Source organism: Nilaparvata lugens, chromosome 3, assembly GCF_014356525.2.
Source record: "Nilaparvata lugens isolate BPH chromosome 3, ASM1435652v1, whole genome shotgun sequence".
NCBI lineage: Eukaryota > Metazoa > Arthropoda > Insecta > Hemiptera > Delphacidae > Nilaparvata > Nilaparvata lugens.
Window position 1 is genome coordinate 1,550,415 of NC_052506.1, and position 20,216 is coordinate 1,570,630.

General features: G+C 36.7%; 1 protein-coding gene across 1 annotated transcript in view; it reads right to left on the reverse strand.

Annotated features, from left to right (window-relative positions):
- Nucleotides 1–20,216, reverse strand: part of LOC111060895 (laminin subunit alpha-2-like) — a gene marked incomplete in the record, with an annotated part of 262,801 nt that overhangs the window by 171,822 nt on the left and 70,763 nt on the right. Inside the window, 6 exon segments of the mRNA XM_039425289.1 lie at nt 8,548–8,738; nt 10,964–11,178; nt 14,189–14,414; nt 15,113–15,138; nt 15,869–16,094; nt 18,494–18,759. Of these exon segments, the coding sequence (XP_039281223.1) occupies nt 8,548–8,738; nt 10,964–11,178; nt 14,189–14,414; nt 15,113–15,138; nt 15,869–16,094; nt 18,494–18,759 (1,150 nt within the window).

Consider the following 20,216-nt stretch of genomic DNA (forward strand, 5'->3'; position numbering starts at 1 on the left):
ACAGATAACGCGCCGCGAACATGAGCAATTTACTTTTAATCAGCTGATGCCAAGCTTTTTATATCTGTATCTTACCGTTTCTGTAAAAATACAGATATAGTCAGCTGATTAAAAGTGAATTGCTCATGTTCGCGGCGCGTATATCTGTACGCACCTATACGTTGGTGGCAGGCCTAATGCCGCATCCACACTCTCGCCCAATGCGTACAAATGACGAGAGTGTGGATGGATGGTTTGCCAGCGCTCGCCTTCACTGGCCTTACGCACATTGGTCTACGATTTTTGTCAAGTGGCCAGCCCATCATCCACAAATGGACACATTGCAGTGTAGACGGCTAGACCAACGTGACCAAGCTTATTAGCTTGGCCAGCGACTTGGCGATAGTATGTCAATAATTTGTTTCATAAGTTTTCCAACATTTCTAACCAATTATTTTACAAACTTATTTTATAAATTGTTGGGTCTCCACTTACATTAGTCACTTGAAGCCCTTAATAACTAAACAAAAATCCATAATTCGTGCCATCAAGAAGGAGGGTAGATATGGACATTCTTTTTCTATCTTTCAGAGTCTCAGATGCTTGCCTCTCAGATATATCTTTGTTTTCAAGGCATTGTATATGTTTTATGTTATGTCTGGAAAGTGTGGTCATGCGTTGTTCAGGGATGTTCCCAGTTATCAAACTAGGAGAGTGACATCTGATTTACTAAGACTTCCTAAATCGTATACCACTTGTTTCCAGAAATCGTTTGTATTTCTCGGCCCTATGTTCTTCAACAATATTCCTCTTGAAATTAAGAGAACACAAAATCGACTTGTTTTTAAAACAAAAGTTCTTGGATGGCTAAGAGGTATTATGCATAAGACTATCTAGAGACCTTATTCAATGTGGTTTCATCGTTAAAATACTCTGATAATGGTGGTTATGCATTGGGAAAATTAGCTGGAATTGGAAAGTGAGCATGGTTAGTGTGAATGTGTGAGTGATTGGTTGCTAATTTTTCTTTCTTTCTTCTTTTTCTATTTTTCTACTTCTCTATAAATTCATAAATTATTATCAGATATTCATTCCTGCTCGCAGACGTAGAGTTTTCTACTCTCAGCAAGCAGTATTTTCCTATCCAAATTCACAAATTAGTCCTGATTTAGCATGTTCGAATTCTTGTCTGAAGTTATTGTTTAATAAATTAGACTATTATGTACTTTATAATACTAGTAGTTCTGTGAACAGTAGACCTCACGCAGTATTCTCATCCACAAGTAACTGGTTGAAACTATTTCTATTTCAATTTTCAATTCAATTTATTAAAAACACACAAAACAAGACAAAACAAAATTACAAAGATTTACGAAAATAATAAAACACAATAAAATGTTACAAATATAAAAAACCATGGGCTTAGTGTTTGGGTGTGTTGGAGAAGAGAAAAAAAAAGAGAGGAAGATACCTAGCCAACTATGGTTTCCCATGTAATAGGCAGGCAAAGAAGAGAAGAGAAGTAATGAGGAAAAAGGAAGGGAGAAATGGGGGGAAGGAAGAAAACAGAGGAATAGGTACTCAAAATAAAGGTAAGCGAGTCCACTGAAAAATGAAAAAACTAATGAAAAAAAAAATGCTGGAGCAGAAATCTCGAGTCATATATCTAAATGGAAGAAGAAATTACTGTATGTCCAGTTTTTTATATCCAGTTTAATTTTTCCGCTGATCTTATTGTCCATGAGAAAGTGATTTGGAATGAGGTTTATTATTTTAGTACCTATGTAAATTAATTGCCTCCTTATACATTCAATATTAGTGTTATAGGTTACATATTTGTTAGCAGTGGCCCTTAGATTATAATAATTAAGAGTAGAGTTTATTGTGAGAGGAAAATCGGATCTATATTTTATTAAGTACTCAATTACGGTTTTTATGTATAATTGACGTATAGTCATGACCTCAAAATCACTAAAAACCATATCCGTTGGATAGAGCCTGGGTTTGCTTAATATAGTTTTAATTATCAGTTTTTGTGCTACAAATAATTCAGCAATATGACAGTTGAAACAGCCTCCCCAAACAACTATGCCATACTGCAGAATTGACTTGACTAGAGCATGATACATCATTTTCAGGTGGTTCTTATTAAGAATTCTGTTAACTTGGTAAAATTTAAAAGATAAATATCTAATTTTTCTACATATGTATTTAATATGAACATCCCATTTAAGGTTTTCATCAATTATAATTCCCAAATACTTAGTATTATTGACTTTTTTAATGGTGGGACAATCACAATTACCCAAGTTTAAATTGCACTGAGAATGGAGTCTCAAATCTTGATTCTCGTTAGGCTGCCCTACTCTATTTGCAGAGAAAGTTATGTAATTAGTTTTTTCAATATTTAAACTTAAGGTATTCTTATCTAACCACTTCTTAATTAAAAGCATATTATTTTCAGCTATAGTATGAACTTCATTCCATGAATTACCGTGAAAAATAGCTGCAGTATCATCTGCAAAGGATATCACAGTTGAGTTTAGAAGTCTTAAATTTAAAAAGTCATTTACATAGAGTATGAAAAGGATGGGAGAAAGTACAGTACCTTGAGGAAGACCATAAGAAGTTAAGTTAGTTACACTAGATTGATCATTTATGGTTAGGGACTGGGTTCTATTACTCAGATAGCTTTTGAACAATTTAAGCGAGACTCCTCTGAAACCATAGGACTCCAGTTTATTGAACAAAGTATTATGAGGTATTGTATCAAAAGCTTTGCGTATATCCAGGAAGACCGCAATAGTTTTCTTATTGGAGTTTATTTTATCAGATAAAGTATTGATGAATTTTATTAGAGCGTCAGATGTACTTTTACCATTTTGGAAACCGAATTGGTTCTTGTTGATTATTTTGTTAAGATTCAAGAAAGAAACAACTCTTGACTTTATTAGTTTCTCCATTATTTTAGCAAGGTTGCTGATAAGACTAATCGGTCTATAATTACAGGGATTAGTCGGGTCACCTTGTTTGAATAGAGGTTTTATTTTGGCTGATTTGAGGTGCTCGGGAAAATATCCCTCCTCAAAGCATCTATTAAAAATGAAAGCGAGAGGTTGAGATATAAAATTGGCTATTTTCTTCAGCGTAATATTACCTAGACCATCAATACCAGGACTGCAGTTGTTCTTTAGATTTTTAATAGTTGCCTCAACTTCAACTGGGCACGTTGGTCTCATAAAAAACGTGTTATCGATCTGTATTGCAGGAAATCGATCACCAGTATTATCAGGGATATTGATAGTTTGAGCTTGTAATTTACCCACATTTGTGAAATAATTGTTGAGGGAGTGAGCATCAAGTTCAGTACTCTTTTCCTTGATACTGGCCTCACCTATAACTTCGTTTATGCACTTCCACAACTTCATGCTGTTGTTATTACAATTTTCAATTTTCCCTTTATAGTAGACTTCCTTTGCATGATTTATGATCTTATTCAAACCATTACGATAAGCCTTATATTCATTCTTTAAGATATTGTTATTAGGATCTCTTCTGAGTCTAGAATGCATTTTGTCCCGCGTGATTATTGATCTTATGATGCCTTCAGATATCCAGGGCTTCAGGGGACGAAGTCTGTTAGGTATCACTTTTACCTTCTTGCATTGATTGATGAGACTGGTCAAACGATCGACAAATTTATCCATAATAGTGTCAATGCTTCCATTCACGGTATAGATTTCTCCCCAATCTTCATTCCTTATGCGTTCCAATAGTGCATGATAGTTGGTTCTAGTTAATGTGTTTATCAATACGTTTCTATTATCCTTATTGATAGGGACCTTCACCAAGTTCAGTACAACCGCGTAGTGGTCAGTTATGGTTGTCCTAAATATAACTCCTTTAATGGACATAGAATGGTTGCCTGAATTTTTATAAAAAATGTGGTCAATGCAAGAATTTGTTGTGGTTGTTACTCGGGTATCACCAGTTATGTAAGACTTATAGCCATTACTATTGAAAATATGCAGATAATCTTGAACAGGAACACTAGTTGAATGTGTATTTATATTCATGTCTCCCGCCACACATACATTTATTCCATTAGGAATTTTACTGATTTCATTACTCAGACTATTAAGAAAATTATCAATATTTTGATTACTTGGTGATCTATAAACCCCAATCACCTTCACAATAAAATCATCAATTCTTAAGTCAGCACTAACTACATTGGCATCAGTGATATCGAGTGAAACTTCATTGAATCTTATGCAATCTTTTATGTACATGCATAATCCATCACATTTATTCTGTTTAGTGTACTTATTTATTGCCGTATATCCAGGAATGTTGAAAATGAACGGCATATCTGCAGTCAACCAGGTCTCAGTTAATATTATAATGTGAATATCAGTTTTCAATTCATTGAGGCAGCAAATAAACTGATCGAAATTAGCATTCAAACTACGTATATTCATAGACATAATATTGAAACACTCAGCATCTTTATTTCTGTCCTCGTGAAAGTGATAGTTCAAATAATCGTCGATTACATCTGTTTCATTTTCTGTTTCTAAAATATTAAGAACTTCTTCAGTGTCACTCATAACTTATATCATCAGGTCCACTTCTCTTTTCCTTGTTCCATTTAACAAGCCCCTCACTATCTATGAATTTAAGTTTCTTAATTAGTTTGTCCACAGCATCATCTACCAGACTGGTTGTTAAATACCTGAAAGTTTCAGTGTGTCTAGACAAGGCAACAATCGCATGGGGCATGCTGTTATAGATTTCATTCTCCTTGTACTTAATTCTGATTAGAATAACATTTTTATGAGTTAGCCCTTGTGCTTCGTGGATTGTGTGAAGTGCAACATCCTCTCTCCACTTTATAGTATCACCCACCATAAGTTTTTCCTCTTGGGTGAATGTTAATATCAAAGTGTCGGGTTGTATCAGATGGTATTCCCCATTTCTGTAAGTAGGCAGAATTGAGATAGCTCTTTCATTAAGCGTCGTAATATTTTCATAGACAGTGGAAAGGACAAAACAAACATCGATAGGACATCTACGAGTTACCGTTTGTTTTGTAAAAGGTTCGCAGAATTCTGAAATTTTATGCCATCTTGTGGCATAATTACTTCTCTCAATGTAGGGTATTTGGTTTGCGTCACCAACTACAATTATTTCTGAGGCCTTACTCAAGTTAGCAATAAAACCGATGTAACCCGCATGCATAAGTAGAGCTTCATCAATAAAAACTCTATTGTATGTTTTATTCTGATTATGATTTATTATATATGAGCCAACTGTCCTGTAATCAAGCTTAAGACGATTACAATGTTTTCGACCATACCTTTCAATGACAGTTTCACGGATTGCTTTAATACCTGCCCGTGTTTGAGTGAGTACTAGATCCTTGCCAGGCTCATGATGCGAGACTATAAAGTAAGATTTACCACAGCCGGGAACACCGTCATACCATTTTATTTTAGGAAGTTTACACTCATGAAGAGTTATTCTATTTATAGTTTTTATTAATTCGCTATTCAGCATAAGTGTAGTATTACGTGTGACTAAAACATATCGTTCTTTAGTAGAGAATTTTAAAGTATCCTCTTGAAATTCTACGTAACTTCCACCCTGCTCCAAGCAATATCCCATTCGGTATTTAGAGTTTGTTTTGAATAGGAATCTTTTCAAATTATTATCATAGATGTTCATATTGTTATTCAGGACGCTTATTAGTTCATCACCTGATATTGACATGTTTCTATGCGTGACCCTAAGAAGAATATTTCTATATATTTTAGCATTTTCGTTATCAGTGTTTTGAAGTAGGGTCCGTATTTCAATCATAGAGTTTATGAATGCTTCACGTTTATTATTACCTTCAAAGAATCCCACAGGGTACTCAACTCCCGGACTATCAGATAGCTTAGGTATATTAAGAAAATTAATTTCACAATAACCTCGATAATAAAAAATGAACTTCAAATCTCTAGCTCCTATGACAGTACTCAAGAGTTCAGTGGCAGGAATATCAAAATAAGTTTCACCCAGATTGTTAAAAGAATCAATTCCTATAATCAAAGGGTAATTGAATTTACTCCAATCATTTATTCTATTCAAAAGATCAATAAGTACCCCATTTTCACCATCATTTAATATGAAAATAGGAATGTTCTTATCAGAAAACAAAACTCTTATACAATTAGAATCCAGTAACACATTCAGGTGATTCCATTCTTCAAGAGAGAAATACTTTTTATTTCTAAGCAGAGAGAGACCTTTGGATGTTTTAATAATATTTCCTATTTTTGTAAAAGATATCATAACATCAACCCTCTCACCAAAATTATAAACCAGACTTATCTTACTTTTATCAGTATTAGTTGTTACGTAGAAACTATCAATTTTGTTAAGGATGGAATTTAAAGTAATCATTTTGTGTTGGGTTGATTGCTTGATTTTACTATCACTATTATTTTTATTTATCCTCAGTATATTAAATATTTTTCTTTCAGATTCCATAATCAGTTCTATCAATTATTTGTTGTAGCGCTTTTTGATAGGAAGGGCACTCTCTGTCACCTACTTTGTGATCGAAAGCTTTTTTATCATTGCGGCAATTTAAACATGAGGGCTTTTTGTCTCTATTTGGGCACTCTTTAACATCATGTCCTGTAGTGGAACAGTGAGCACAGGTGTTTTGTGCTTGAGTGCAATGCTTACTGATATGTCCAATTTTTTGGCACTTGAAGCAACGAGAGACGGCAACATAGTCTCCAACTCGGCACACCCTCCAATCAATACCAATCCGCGATTTGTTAATAAATTCTTTTCTTAATTCACCAGTGCACTCCACTACCCAGTGCACGGTGTTTTTGTTTTTCGGTCCTATTTTAAAAATCGGCCTGAAGTTTTTCAAGAAATTTCCCCTACTCAATGACGATGACTCGAGATTTCTCTCAAATACATCGTTTGCCAATTCAGCAGCAGTTATATCTGCAGCGACGTGATACAGAATTATTCTTGGCAATTTGGATTGTGGCTCGCTTACCTTTATGTTTGGATGTTGCAGGACCTTATCACCCAAAACATTTTCTTTATTGGCCCTTGGGTGAAGCACTAACAGCACACCCCCACCACGGACATCAACGGCTTTTTTAATGTTCAAATTTTGTTCACGGGTGATGTTCTTCTTTATTGTTTCTCGAATTTTCCCGCTCTGTTCCTTTTCCGTTCCATTTATTTTTGCTGGCTTCAGGATGATCACATTCTCCTTGGGTGACAGCTTCTTGGTCCGGGGCGGAGACTCCCTGGCTGCAGCAGTGGAGGCGGCACTCGATAATGTAGAAGGTGTGGTCCTCTTCTTTGGCAGTTGCACGGCCTCAGCAAATGAGATCGGCTTGTTGTGGCTTTTTGCAACTTCACTTGCTAGTTTATTCACACTCTGCTCCAGAGTGTGAATTTTTCCAAACATTTCCGCGTTGTTTTCTTGAATATTCTGCTTAACGTTTATTCTTTCGATACTTATGTTAAGTTCATTGCACACATTTAAAAACGAATCATAGTCCTCTCTGGATACTTTTTTTTCACGATAATTTCACTCCCCCATTTTAGAAATTTCTCTTGTATATTTTTAAGAGAACGTACCTCGAAACGTATTCCGCTATCGTTTTTACTTTTCGGTGGCAATTCGGGAGGCATATTCATTTCATCCTTTTCCTCCTCTTCCTCGTATTCGAGCTGCGCGGATGGTGGTAGTTTTATTGGCGAATGGATCATCTTAAGGCTGATAGATCCAAAACACCATAATTTATTGATAGCTTGATATTTGTTTTTTAAAGAAACAGAACCTAATGTTTAAAGCGAGCAACGTTCAAACGAAAAATTTGGTGACACACTTTTCACTCAGTAAAAAACGTTGAGTAGTTTTCACTATGAAAAACTGCTGAGTAGACTGCTGGTTGTTGTTATTGACACCACTTGTTCCACTTTCACTACTAGTACTACTCTACACTAATTATTCGCTACGATCTGCACTCTACGGAGGTCTGATTACGACTGATATACTATATCACTATAACTATATTTATACCTTATGGAAATACAGCAATAGACTGGCTTCTCCACACATCTGTGTAATCACTTGTCAGCTGATTCATGATGAATAATTCTATAGTCTGATTTTTACTCTAATATTGGCGTATGAAGGAGGCTCCTTTTTCCTTTTATATTATCCTTGAAATGCAAAATTTCCAAAAACCTTGTATATACGTCGACGCGCAATTAGAAAAGGAACATACCTGTCAAATTTCATGAAAATCTATTACCGCGTTTCGCCGTAAATGCGCAACATATAAACATTTAAACATTAAGAGAAATGCCAAACCGTCGACTTGAATCTTGGACCTCACTTCGTTCGGTCAACAACTTATAACTCTAATATTGTTAAGCTGTATGATTTTTTTCTCATAATTTCTAAATATTGTGAATTGGATTGAATAAAATTTGAATTTGAATTTGAACTTTACAAGTTGCGATTTGAATTTGGCTTACGTTTGCAATCGGACAGCTGCGCGTCTCCATAGTGTTGTGGCTTGCACCGCTCGCATCTCCAGCCCTCCGTGTTGCCATGGCAACGCAGACACTGCCCAGTCAGCTGATCGCAGGGTCCGCCATCTTTGCATTCGCACGGCTCGCATGTCGAGCCCAAGGTCATCGGGTTGCCGAAGTAGCCAACTGCGCATCTAAACAAAACATCAAGGACTTGAATCATAATCTATCCATCAATCTATCTTGTATCTTCAATCAATCTATCCAGCAAGGGATTTACTGTCGGGGAGACTAGTTGTCGTGAGCGTGTGAGGAGCTCAGTTGTCGCCGACAGCTAGGCTCCTTCGTTCTAGTAGGGGATTTACTGTCGGGGAGACTAGTTGACGGCAATGGTATATTTTGCCAGAGGATTTACTGACACCTGTGATCAAAACAGCGAGGAGACTAGTTGTCGGGGAGACAGGTTAGCGGCGACCCTCATAATTATCTTCAATTATTAATACTCATTTATTTATTTAGTCATCGACAATAGATAGGCCTACAATCCAGGTGAAATCAAAAGGCATATTTAACATTAATATTGAAGCTGATGCCTGAGCTTCACTTTATTATTTACTATAATGAGGTCCACGTTATAATGGCAGTGAAAGAACAACGTTGCCGATCCTCTGTCTTGTCGATGCCTTCTATAGACGGTAGCTGATACAGGTTTATTGATGTAATATTCACTGTTCATCCTCGTTTAAAATAATCAATTATATTTTATTAAGCAAGAAATGATATTTTTCAATAATTTGATAATGCATTTTCATAATTAAGATGAAATATTTTGTTAATTAATTATTAATTCCACATTGTTAAAAGACGATCTGGCAACAGAGCAAAGCGAGAAAGAGATAGCGCTATCTGCTTTGTTGAATGATAGACAAGGATAGCAATACCATTGCTAAAGAAACACTGACATTATAACGTGGACCTCACTACAGAATACAGTCCATTCTCTGATATCAGAGCTGTGTAGCACTTTCTTTGGTATGTATAGTTTGCCAGCGCTAGCCTTCACTGGGCTGGCCTTTGCTCGAAAAAATCGGAGTGATGGCCAATGAAGGCAAGCACTGGCCAATGAAGGCCAACGAAGGCCGATAGAGGCTAATGAAGGCAAGCGCTGGCCAATGAAGGCCAACGAAGGCCAATGAAGGCCAACGAAGGCCAATGAAGGCCAACGAAAGCCGATGAAGGCCAACGAAGGCCGATGGAGGCCAATGAAGGCCAACGAAGGCCGATGGAGGCCAATGAAGGCCAACGAAGGCCAAAGAAGGCCAATGAAGGCCAACGAAGGCCGATGGAGGCCAATGAAGGCCAACGAAGGCCAATGAAGGCCAACGAAGGCTGATGGAGGCCAATGAAGGCCAACGAAGGCTAATGAAGGCCAACGAAGGCCAATGAAGGCCAACGAAGGCCGATGGAGGCCAATGAAGGTCAACGAAGACCAATGAAGGTCAACGAAGGCCAATGAAGGCCAACGAAGGCCGATGGAGGCCAATGAAGGCCAACGAAGGCCAACGAAGGCCAATGAAGGTCAACGAAGGCCAACGAAGGCCAATGTAGGCCGATGAAGGCTAATAAAGGTCAACGAAGGCCAATGAAGGCCAAAGAAGGCCGATGGAGGCCAACGAAGGCCAATGAAGGCAAGCGCTGGCCAATGAAGGCCAACGAAGGCCAATGAAGGCAAGCGCTGGCAACTACCCATCCACACTCAGACGCTGGTCGTCATTTGTACACTGCATTGCATCAACGTGTGGATGAATGCCGCATCTACGTGTTGGCCCAATGAAAACATATGATCTCTTTACAGTACAATATGCTGTAATAAGAATCCTTAGACCAGTTATAGAATAGACACGCTGGGAAGTCTAGCCTCTGAAGCCAACATCTACTGCCATATCGTGACGTCATCATCAGATAGAAAACTTCCAGATTTATTTGTGTTTATTTCAGAAGGATGTAAATTATTATTCATTAGAATGGTAAACTCCAGCTGCGCTCTCGCTTAAATAGACACAATCTGCTATGGAAAACAATGTAAAACAAACTCTACAGAAACGTTTTCTATCTAATGCTGACGTCACGATTTTTGGAGATATGGCAGTAGATGTTGGCTTCATCGACTTTCAGTATGAATATACAATAGGCCGTGTCTATTCTATAACTGGTCTAAGTGAGAATCATAGTTTATTGGTTCTGCAAACAGCTGTTTACCAGATTGATTTCATGCATGGAAAACAGCTGAATTTGAATTACTATGACAGAAAAAAATTATAATGATCACATGTTTTCTTGTTATGCAAACAGCTGTGTACTGGAAAACAGCTGCAATTGAGTAAGTGTGACAAAAATGAATAAATGAAACCAAACTCACTCCTGACAATGATTTCCCTGATACCCGACGGGACACTGAGTGCACACATAACCTCCATGGCTGTCTGTTTCGCATGTTGGACTGAAGTTGTTGGCCGCCTCCGCTAGAGGGCAGGCACATCGGCGACAGTCATCATGGCGACCCAGCTGCGCGTTGCCATAGTAACCACGCTGGCAACGCTCACACATTGCACCTGTTGTGTTGTGTTCACATGTCTGCAATTCAACAAAATAAATCAATTTAATTAACTTAATAATAATCTTAATAATAGAATGAATAGCGAGTCTTGATAGTGAGATAAAAATAAACTATTTTGGTGAGGGCTACTCGAATTTATGTAAAAATTGAAAAATCAAAGTATCCTTTTTAAAGTTTAATTTATAGGATAATAATCTACAAATACAGAGTGACACAGAATAACGGGAACTTTTAAAAACGCCATAAAACATTAGTGGAAAGGGCAAAAAAAATTATTCAAACTAATGTAAAGTTCAAGACTTGCCATTTGAGAATTATTATCAATAACATCTATCACTTCTTTACAATTACTTCTCCAAGATGGCTTCCTCCTGAACGAATACACTCTTGAAATCTATGTTGACGATTCCTCATTGATCGCTGCAGCATCTGCGTTTCCTGGTCCCATGATCTGTCCACCTGCGATTTTCTCTTTGTGGAGCTATCTCAAATCAAACGTTTTCACAACTTGACCAATAACTGTGGTTGAATCATAACAGACAATTCAAAATGAGATTAATAATATCCCAGCTGAAATTTTGCAGCAATCGTTCAAGAATCGTCAACACAGATTTCAAGAGTGTTTTCGTGCAGGAGGAAGCCATCTTGAAGAAGTAATTGTCAAAAAGTGATAGATGTTATTAATAATTCTCAATTGGCAAGTCTTGAAGTTTACATTAGTTTGAATAACATAATTTTTTCCCTTCCCACTAATGTTTTATGGCGTTTTTAAAAGTTCACGTTATTCTGTGTCACCTTGTATATTTTTCAGGCAATAAAAGAGCAGTACGTTGAGGCATGTCTCTAGTTTACCAAGGTTACAAAGTTTTCTACAAGTTTGATTTGAAACTTTTTCCCGTATCTCTCATGGTTTTCGAGAATATGCTCTTGAAAGTGTGACATTTTTTAAGAGTTATGAGTTCTGAAAGTAAAAAAAATAAATAAAAGAGACCAAACTCACTCCTGACAATGATTTCCCTGATACCCTAATGTTGATTTCCCTGATGTACTTTGAAAGCTCAAAACTCTTTAAAAATGCACCAAGAAAATGAAAACAAATAATGCTCGGGTTGTAGAGTATTCGATTCTCTTTTATTTGATATATTAGGCTAAATCACTTCTTGCTTTCTTTCAATTGTTATAGCAGCTTTAGCATCAAATTACATGAGTTTCTTTTAAATAATATCAACAATACTATTCTTATAATTTACAATAGAATATCGGGGCACCGAGCTTCGCTCGTTATTTTTATTTATTGAAAAACAGAACACAATTCTCTGAAATGATTGTGTTTATTGTGTTTGTGTAGTTGAGAAGTTGGTATTGTGGTAATTATTCATATTGAATGAAAAAGACTAAGAGATTGTCAAAAAACCACAGATTTATTGATACTTAGAAATCTTTCCCACAGATTTATTGATACTTGGAAATCTTTTCTAAGTATCAATAAATCTGTGGTTTTTTGACAATTTCTTAGTCTTTTTCATTCAATTCAATTGTGTTTATATTTTACAGCTGGCTATACGTCAGATTATGAATTTCGGTGATGCGATATTTCGATTTTCCACAGAATCACTCGCTCACTTTTTACTATCCACAGACGACGAAGGTCTCAGCTGTTCCACCCAAGGATGAATTATCCTTTTAATGTCGTTCAGAGAGTTTTTCCAAGGATGAGACCTAGTGCAATCGAATTTTTACATCATAAACCTACTATGTTCCAAATTTCGTGAAAATCGTTAGAGCCGTTTTGGAGATCTGTTGAACATGAATAACCAGATATAAATATACAGAAATTGCTCGCTCAATATAATAGGATAGTGAATTCTTGTAAGATATTATTAAATGAAAGTTAAATGTATATGACATTGTCAGTTCTAATAGTGAATTCTGGTAAGATATTATCAAATCATAGTTAAATGTATAAAATTTTGTCAATTCCACATCATTTTTCATCTAATTGTTTTACCCTGAGATGGAGAAATTCCACTTTTGTAGTGTTCCGAACTTTTCCCTCCATACCTTTCTTAAGCATTCCTTGCCTGGACTATTTCAATTCTATTCAAGTATTCTTCTATTCTATTCAACAGGTTGTTTTAGTAGGTGACAAGGAAGTGGCGTGTCCGTCCTTGTACGCCATGAGTGACACCGAAATAGCGAGGCAGTGGCATGTCACTGGCGAGCCAGTGGCATGTCAATTCGGTGTGCATTGGGCCATATCCTATTATATTAAGCAAGCAATTTCTGTATATCTGCTTATATTTTTATATCTGGTTATTTGTATTCAACGGTTCTCGTAAACGGCTCTAACGATTTTCACGAAATATATTAGGTTTATGATATAAACATTCGATTGCACTAGGTCTCATCCTTGGGAAAACTCGCTGAAGGACATGAAACGGATAATTCATCCTTGGAAAAACAGATGATAATTTCGTCGTCTGTCGATAACAGAAGATGCGTGTGCCTGTGTGGCAGATCAGCTGTGTAATCAATTAGCTTACCGTAACTCGCGAGAAATCTAGAAATTTCAATTGACTCGATCAAAATAATCTGATTTGTTGACATGAGATGGTATATATCATACTATTCAAAGTTGATAATTATTCTACAGTTCTAAGTGATTAGTGAGTGCTATTCAATTTGGTATGTAAACAATCTAAATTAGAACTTTTATGTTTTGAAATATTTGGACTGAAAATGTGCCTAAATTCAACTGTACGGAACATAACCTACTTTTTGGAATATTTATAGTGTATAAATCAAAATTCGGGGAAGAAATAGTTTTGGGCTGTGCCTGTTAGTCCTTCCCCAATCATTTGAAAGAATTGAGTTCTGTTAAATAAATAACTAGCGAAGCTCGGTGCCCCTATATTGTTTTCATAAGAGTGGCGTGGAATTGGCAAAAGGTCAGTGCCACGTCATTTCGGTATGAACTAGGCCTTCAGTATTCCTTGTTTTTGTTTTTTTTTTTGAAATGTTACTCACAGAACACTCGCCAGTGACCGGATGACACGTGGCAGCATGTGAATGACAGTTACACTTGCTACAGATGGCATGCTGTCTGCCCTCGGGTGTGATACGGGTGTAGCCGAAGGCGCATGCCTGACAGGACAAGCCCTGGTAGCCTTCTGGGCATGCGCACTGCTCCAAATGGCTCACATCGGGTCCAAAGCCTCCGCGGTCGCCTGTCTCCAGGGTGGCCGAGATAAGGCTGTAATTGATGGAAGAAATTAATGATAAAGTAGAACTGATTAAGTGTCAAATAATAAATTGTTAAATTTCCGAAATATAAATAATGAGACTCCCTAGAAAAAAGTTTAATAGCATCTCTAAAAGGCTGTAAGATACCTATATAACCCACCTATGAACCCACCCATTTATGAACTCAAAAATGTATAGTTTCATTCAAGATTTAGACTTTTTGAATAATTATCAAGTTACTGTTTAAGATTTTTTGATTATAGACTTTCAATAGTATTTATTTGATTCGAAATTTGCTCGTTTATCCGAGTATTTAAGAGCGTAAATTGTATTTTGAAAAGTGAAAGTGATATAACCAACATTTTGATTTGGACAGTATAGTATACATTGGAGATGGGACAGTTTTGGCCATGAGTCTGTTGTGCCTTTCCTCATGTCAAGTATTTGTACACATAAATAACAGTATCTAAATAAATTTATGTGGTATTAGGTTGACACATAGGAAATGAAGAGAACTTAATAGAAAACTTATTAAAGTGTAACAGTATAGGATTCTACTAGTATTTTACAACACTAGAAAAATACTAATGTTTTGTTAAAAATATTGATCCATACAACCCACGTTGCTTACAAATATTATATCTTACCTTATCGCCCAAACATTTATACCTTTTCAAAATTTTAATACTCCACAAAGACAATTTATACTATAGACTCCTTGCTCCTGCCTCACCCTACAATTTAAGATCTCCGTCAATATAAGTAGTACCCAGATTCAATAATATTTATGGTAAAAGATCATTATGTGGGTCAGTTGCACGTACGTCGGTTAACGTTTAATCACGATTAAATTCTAAACTTTAATCGAGATTAGCGCTAACCGATGCATTTTAGTTGCCAGTTAACAACTGTTTCGAAGAGGTACTCTATCTAGATTATAGGTCTATAGTAACATATGATATGAAATTTAAATTATAATTAAGGGATTGGGAGAAGAAGAATATACATGCTAAAAGACGAATTTTAACCCTTAAAACAACCGTTAGAGTTAAAATATTGCCAAAATATTTCTTAGTGCGCCTCTAAAGGGCCAACTGAACATACCTACCAAATTTGAACGTTTTTGGTCCGGTAGATTTTTAGTTCTGCGAGTGAGTGAGTGAGTGAGTGAGTGAGTGAGTGAGTGAGTCAGTCAGTCAGTCAGTGAGTGAGTGCCATTTCGCTTTTATATATATAGATAAAACAAAATTCGGGGAAGAAATAGTTTGGGCTGTGCCTGTTAGTCCTTCCCCAATCATTTGAAAGAATTGAGTTCTGTTAAATAAATAACTAGCGAAGCTCGGTGCCCCTATATTGTTTTCATAAGAGTGGCGTGGAAGTGGCAAAAGTCAGTGCCAAGTCACTTCGGTATGAACTAGGCCTTGAGTATTCCTTGTTTTATTTTTTTTTTGAAATGTTACTCACAGAACACTCGCCAGTGACCGGATGACACGTGGCAGCATGTGAGTGACAGTTACACTTGCTACAGATGGCATGCTGTCTGCCCTCGGGTGTGATACGGGTGTAGCCGAAGGCGCATGCCTGACAGGACAAGCCCTGGTAGCCTTCTGGGCATGCGCACTGCTCCAAATGACTCACATCGGGTCCAAAGCCTCCGCGGTCGCCTGTCTCCAGGGTGGCCGAGATAAGGCTGTAATTGATGGAAGAAATTAATGATAAAGTTGAACTGATTAAGTTTTTTGCTCAAAAATGTATAGTTTCATTCAAGATTTAGACTTTTTGAATAATTATCAAGTTACTGTTTAAGATTTTTTGATTATGGACTTTCAATAGTATTTATTTGATTCGAAATTTGCTCGTTTATCTGAGTATTGAAGAGCGTAAATTGTATTTTGAAAAGTGAAAGTGATATAACCAACATTTTGATTTGGACAGTATAGTATAAATTGGAGATGGGACAGTTTTGGCCATGAGTCTGTTGTGCCTTTCCTCATGTCAAGTATTTGTACACATAAATAACAGTATCTAAATAAATTTATGTGGTATTAGGTTGACACATAGGAAATGAAGAGAACTTAATAGAAAACTTATTAAAGTGTAACAGTATAGGATTCTACTAGTATTTATTTATTCAACTTGCAACGGTACACCAATTTTACAACACTAGAAAAACACTAATGTTCTGTTTAAAGTATTGATCCATACAACCCATGTAGCTTACAAATATTCTATCATACCTTATCGCCCAAACATTTCTACCTTTTCAAAATTTTAATACTCCACAAAGACAATTTATACTATAGACTCCTTGCTCCTCCCTCATCCTACAATTTAAGATCTCCGTCAATATAAGTAGTACCCAGATTCAATAATATTTATGGTAAAAGATCATTATGTGGGTCAGTTGCACGTACGTCGGTTAACGTTTAATCACGATTAAATGCTATACTTTAATCGAGATTAGCGCTAACCGATGCATTTTGGTTGCACAAAACAGAAATTTCAAGCGATAACGCCGATTGAAGTAACCGGCGTAAAAAGTTTTTAATTCTGATAAATTGGCACCATTTTAACGGCGATTAGCTGAAACAAAGAACATTTGGTTGCACAAATATTCGAAAAATAACGTCGGTGTTTAACCGACGTAAAATATTTTTAACAGACCATTCACGGGGAATTAAATCCAACTAACGCCGATTAGGTACCTACTGATAGCTGTCTAACAACTAGTTTTTGGTAAAAAAACTACAGAATTCAAAGTATGAGCTAAATATTGAATGAATTTCATCCGTTAATAAAATAGAGAAGTTTATTTAGCTGATATTAGCATTCAAAATTAGATTCTGATTTTTGAAGTTAGTTTTCGACTTGGTTCGTCTGCAGATAGCACTTGACACTGGCGACAGACAGAACATTTCTATGGAGCATGCCTAATGAATGGTCACCGCTTCAATAACATAACCTCAATTTTGTGCCATGTGTTCAGAATAATAGCATCTGTCGGTTAAATTACAGTGTTGCCGGATTGTGAAGCCGTTAAAATCTTGATTAGTTAGCCGGAAAACTTTATCGTCATTAAAAACTAACCGATCTTTGTGGAACAGAAATGAATCCGTAAAATTAACGCTTATTAGATAATCAGCGTTAATGTCCATACTTAACAGACCTAAGTATTGAATGAATTTTCAGTTAACCTTCCGGCAGTCGCGCTGTTGTAAAAACTACAACAGTGTCAGTTTTTTTGTTGCACAAAACTATTGAATGGGGTGGAGTCAGTGAATGAGTCACCTATGCATTCCAAAACTTTCTCCCCATCACTCCACTGAGTTGCAGCATAGATAAACAATAGCGTAAGTAGATATCCCATGGTATGGGGCGTTTATGTCGCAACTTTTACTGTTATCTCAAGCCGATTACTGTCGATTATTGTCGATTTTTACAGTTTTGACCGGGTAAGAGTGTATGAACAGCACAATATGAGAAAGTACCAGCGTCATAAAGCTTCACAGGAAAGAACTACGTGAACTATCAGCTTGAGATATAAGTTAATAACAGTAAAAGTTGCGACATAAACGCCCTATACCATGGGATATCCACTTACGCTATTGTTTCTCTATGGTTGCAGTATTAACCGAGCAATGTTCCAGTCTTTAGGTGCCATTTAGTCGCATTGTGCATAAGATAGGGAAAGACTGTATACGAAGATTGTAAACGAACCAATAACACAGAATTGATGGCTTTAGTCGCGACAGTGCATAAGTCGCACTGTGCGTAAGATAGGGAAAGACTGTATACGAGGCGACTGTAACAGAATTGATGTACCTTATTTGCTTGATGTACCTTATTGGGCTATGAAATGGTAATCATCGAAATGTTCATAGGCGTAGAATAATCTAAAAAGATGGAAAAAGTAATTATACAATCAATTAATATGTTTTGACAGTAAACAGAGTACATAACACTTGGAAAATTGGATGTTGTACAAAATACAACACGCGACTGCTCGTGTGATTGAGTAGGGCGCGACTACCAGAAGGTTAATGAACTGATGATTTATTATTCAAGAAATTGATAATTGATTTAACTCACCTAGCCTCGGCCTGATCAGTATGAAACTTAGCCCTCAGCAACACGTGTTTCAAATCCGCCAATACACTCAGGAACTGCGCACGCGTCACAGACGGACCCTTGAAGCCGAAACGGTTGAAAGCGGCTGTGACGTCATCATCATCCTCTCCCTCCCCCTCGGCCAGTGCCAGGTGGTACCAACCTTGCTCCTGCAGCTGCACCGTCAGACTGATATTGTTCTGTTGGTACCAGTTGGCACCAAAACCCAGCTTTAAACCGTTGGCACCCTGAAACACAATTGACGATAAATTATTGGAATAGTTGATACAATAAATTACTATTTACAATTTATGTAAATTGTAATGGAAGCAATTGAAAGTAGTGATATTGAAATTAGTGAAATTAGAACGTAATATTTTATTTGCTGGCTGCCTAGCATAGGCTACGGAAAGCTTGCATTTTTTCAACCGATGGACGAGGTGAGGATCTTTCTCAGGGTTGGGAACTGCCTAGCTTGCATCCCAGCCTGGGAAAGATAGTTTCCATCCACTCGTCCCATCAACAGTTTCCGGCTCTTCTTCCCCCCTGCCATAGTCTAGTTTCCACGTGTAGGCCTAGGAAGAGTCGGACCTGAGACAAAAATTGCATTCTTTCCGTGCACTCTTGTTTTAACCGTTGAAGCGAACACAGCGCGCTCAGACATCAATTCGTTTCGGGAGTGTGGATCACCAAAATCATCGTGTAATGGACTTCTTCAGCGTCTTCATTATGGGTGAGTCCCGAATATTAATCCTACTCAAATGACAAGGGGCGATCGAACTTTCTTTGCATAACGATAGGTTTTTTCTTGTTTGTTTGTACCATTCCAAATCTCTTTCAATGTTTTTTTTTGCATTAGGCTAGGCAGCCAGAGTAGAGTCAAAATTGTTGTAAAAATTTGGTAGAGAAAATGTTTAAATACAACAAATTTTCATAGAGAAAAAATTAGCTTTCTTTAACCACGTCTACCCTTTGGTAAAACAGTTCATTAATATCTAATCTACCCGAGATATTACAAAATTATTGAAATAGTTGATACAATAAATTACTATTTACAATTTATGTAAATTATTGAAATAGTTGATACAATAAATTACTATTTACAATTTATTTTATGAAAAAAATGAGTTTGCAATGTTGGTCGCCAAAACCTAGTTCTATGGTGAGGTCCACGTTATAATAACAGTGTCTGATTAGCAATTTTCATATTCTCTCGATTTCCCCACTCCATCTGTATAGGCCTATATTATCTTGTTCATTATTTGCTATAGAATGAAGCTTCTAGTATGATTCAATCACTCATAATGTTAATTTTTGGCTCAAAATGTTCTATAGTGAGGTCTACGTTATAATGGATTATCTTCAATCCATCCATTAAACTCTCTGAATTCTAGATTCGTACTTGAAAAGTTACTGTATTATATACTACTCATGGGTATGTATTTTAGATTTTATTATAGGCATTTTGTCGCTTGTTATTTATCATTAATTCTAAAAGCTAAGATCTTTACTTTTCTATGATTTGTCTTCATTCTTACAAGTATAGAATACTCAATTGTATTTGGAACTCGCTCCTCACTCACAGGCATTTGCCCGTATGAGGAGCCTTCTTCACATTTTATATTGTATACTAGCCGTCAGGCTCGCTTCGCTCGCCATATCCGTCTAGCCAGGGGGCTCCGCCCCCTGGACCCCCGACTGGATC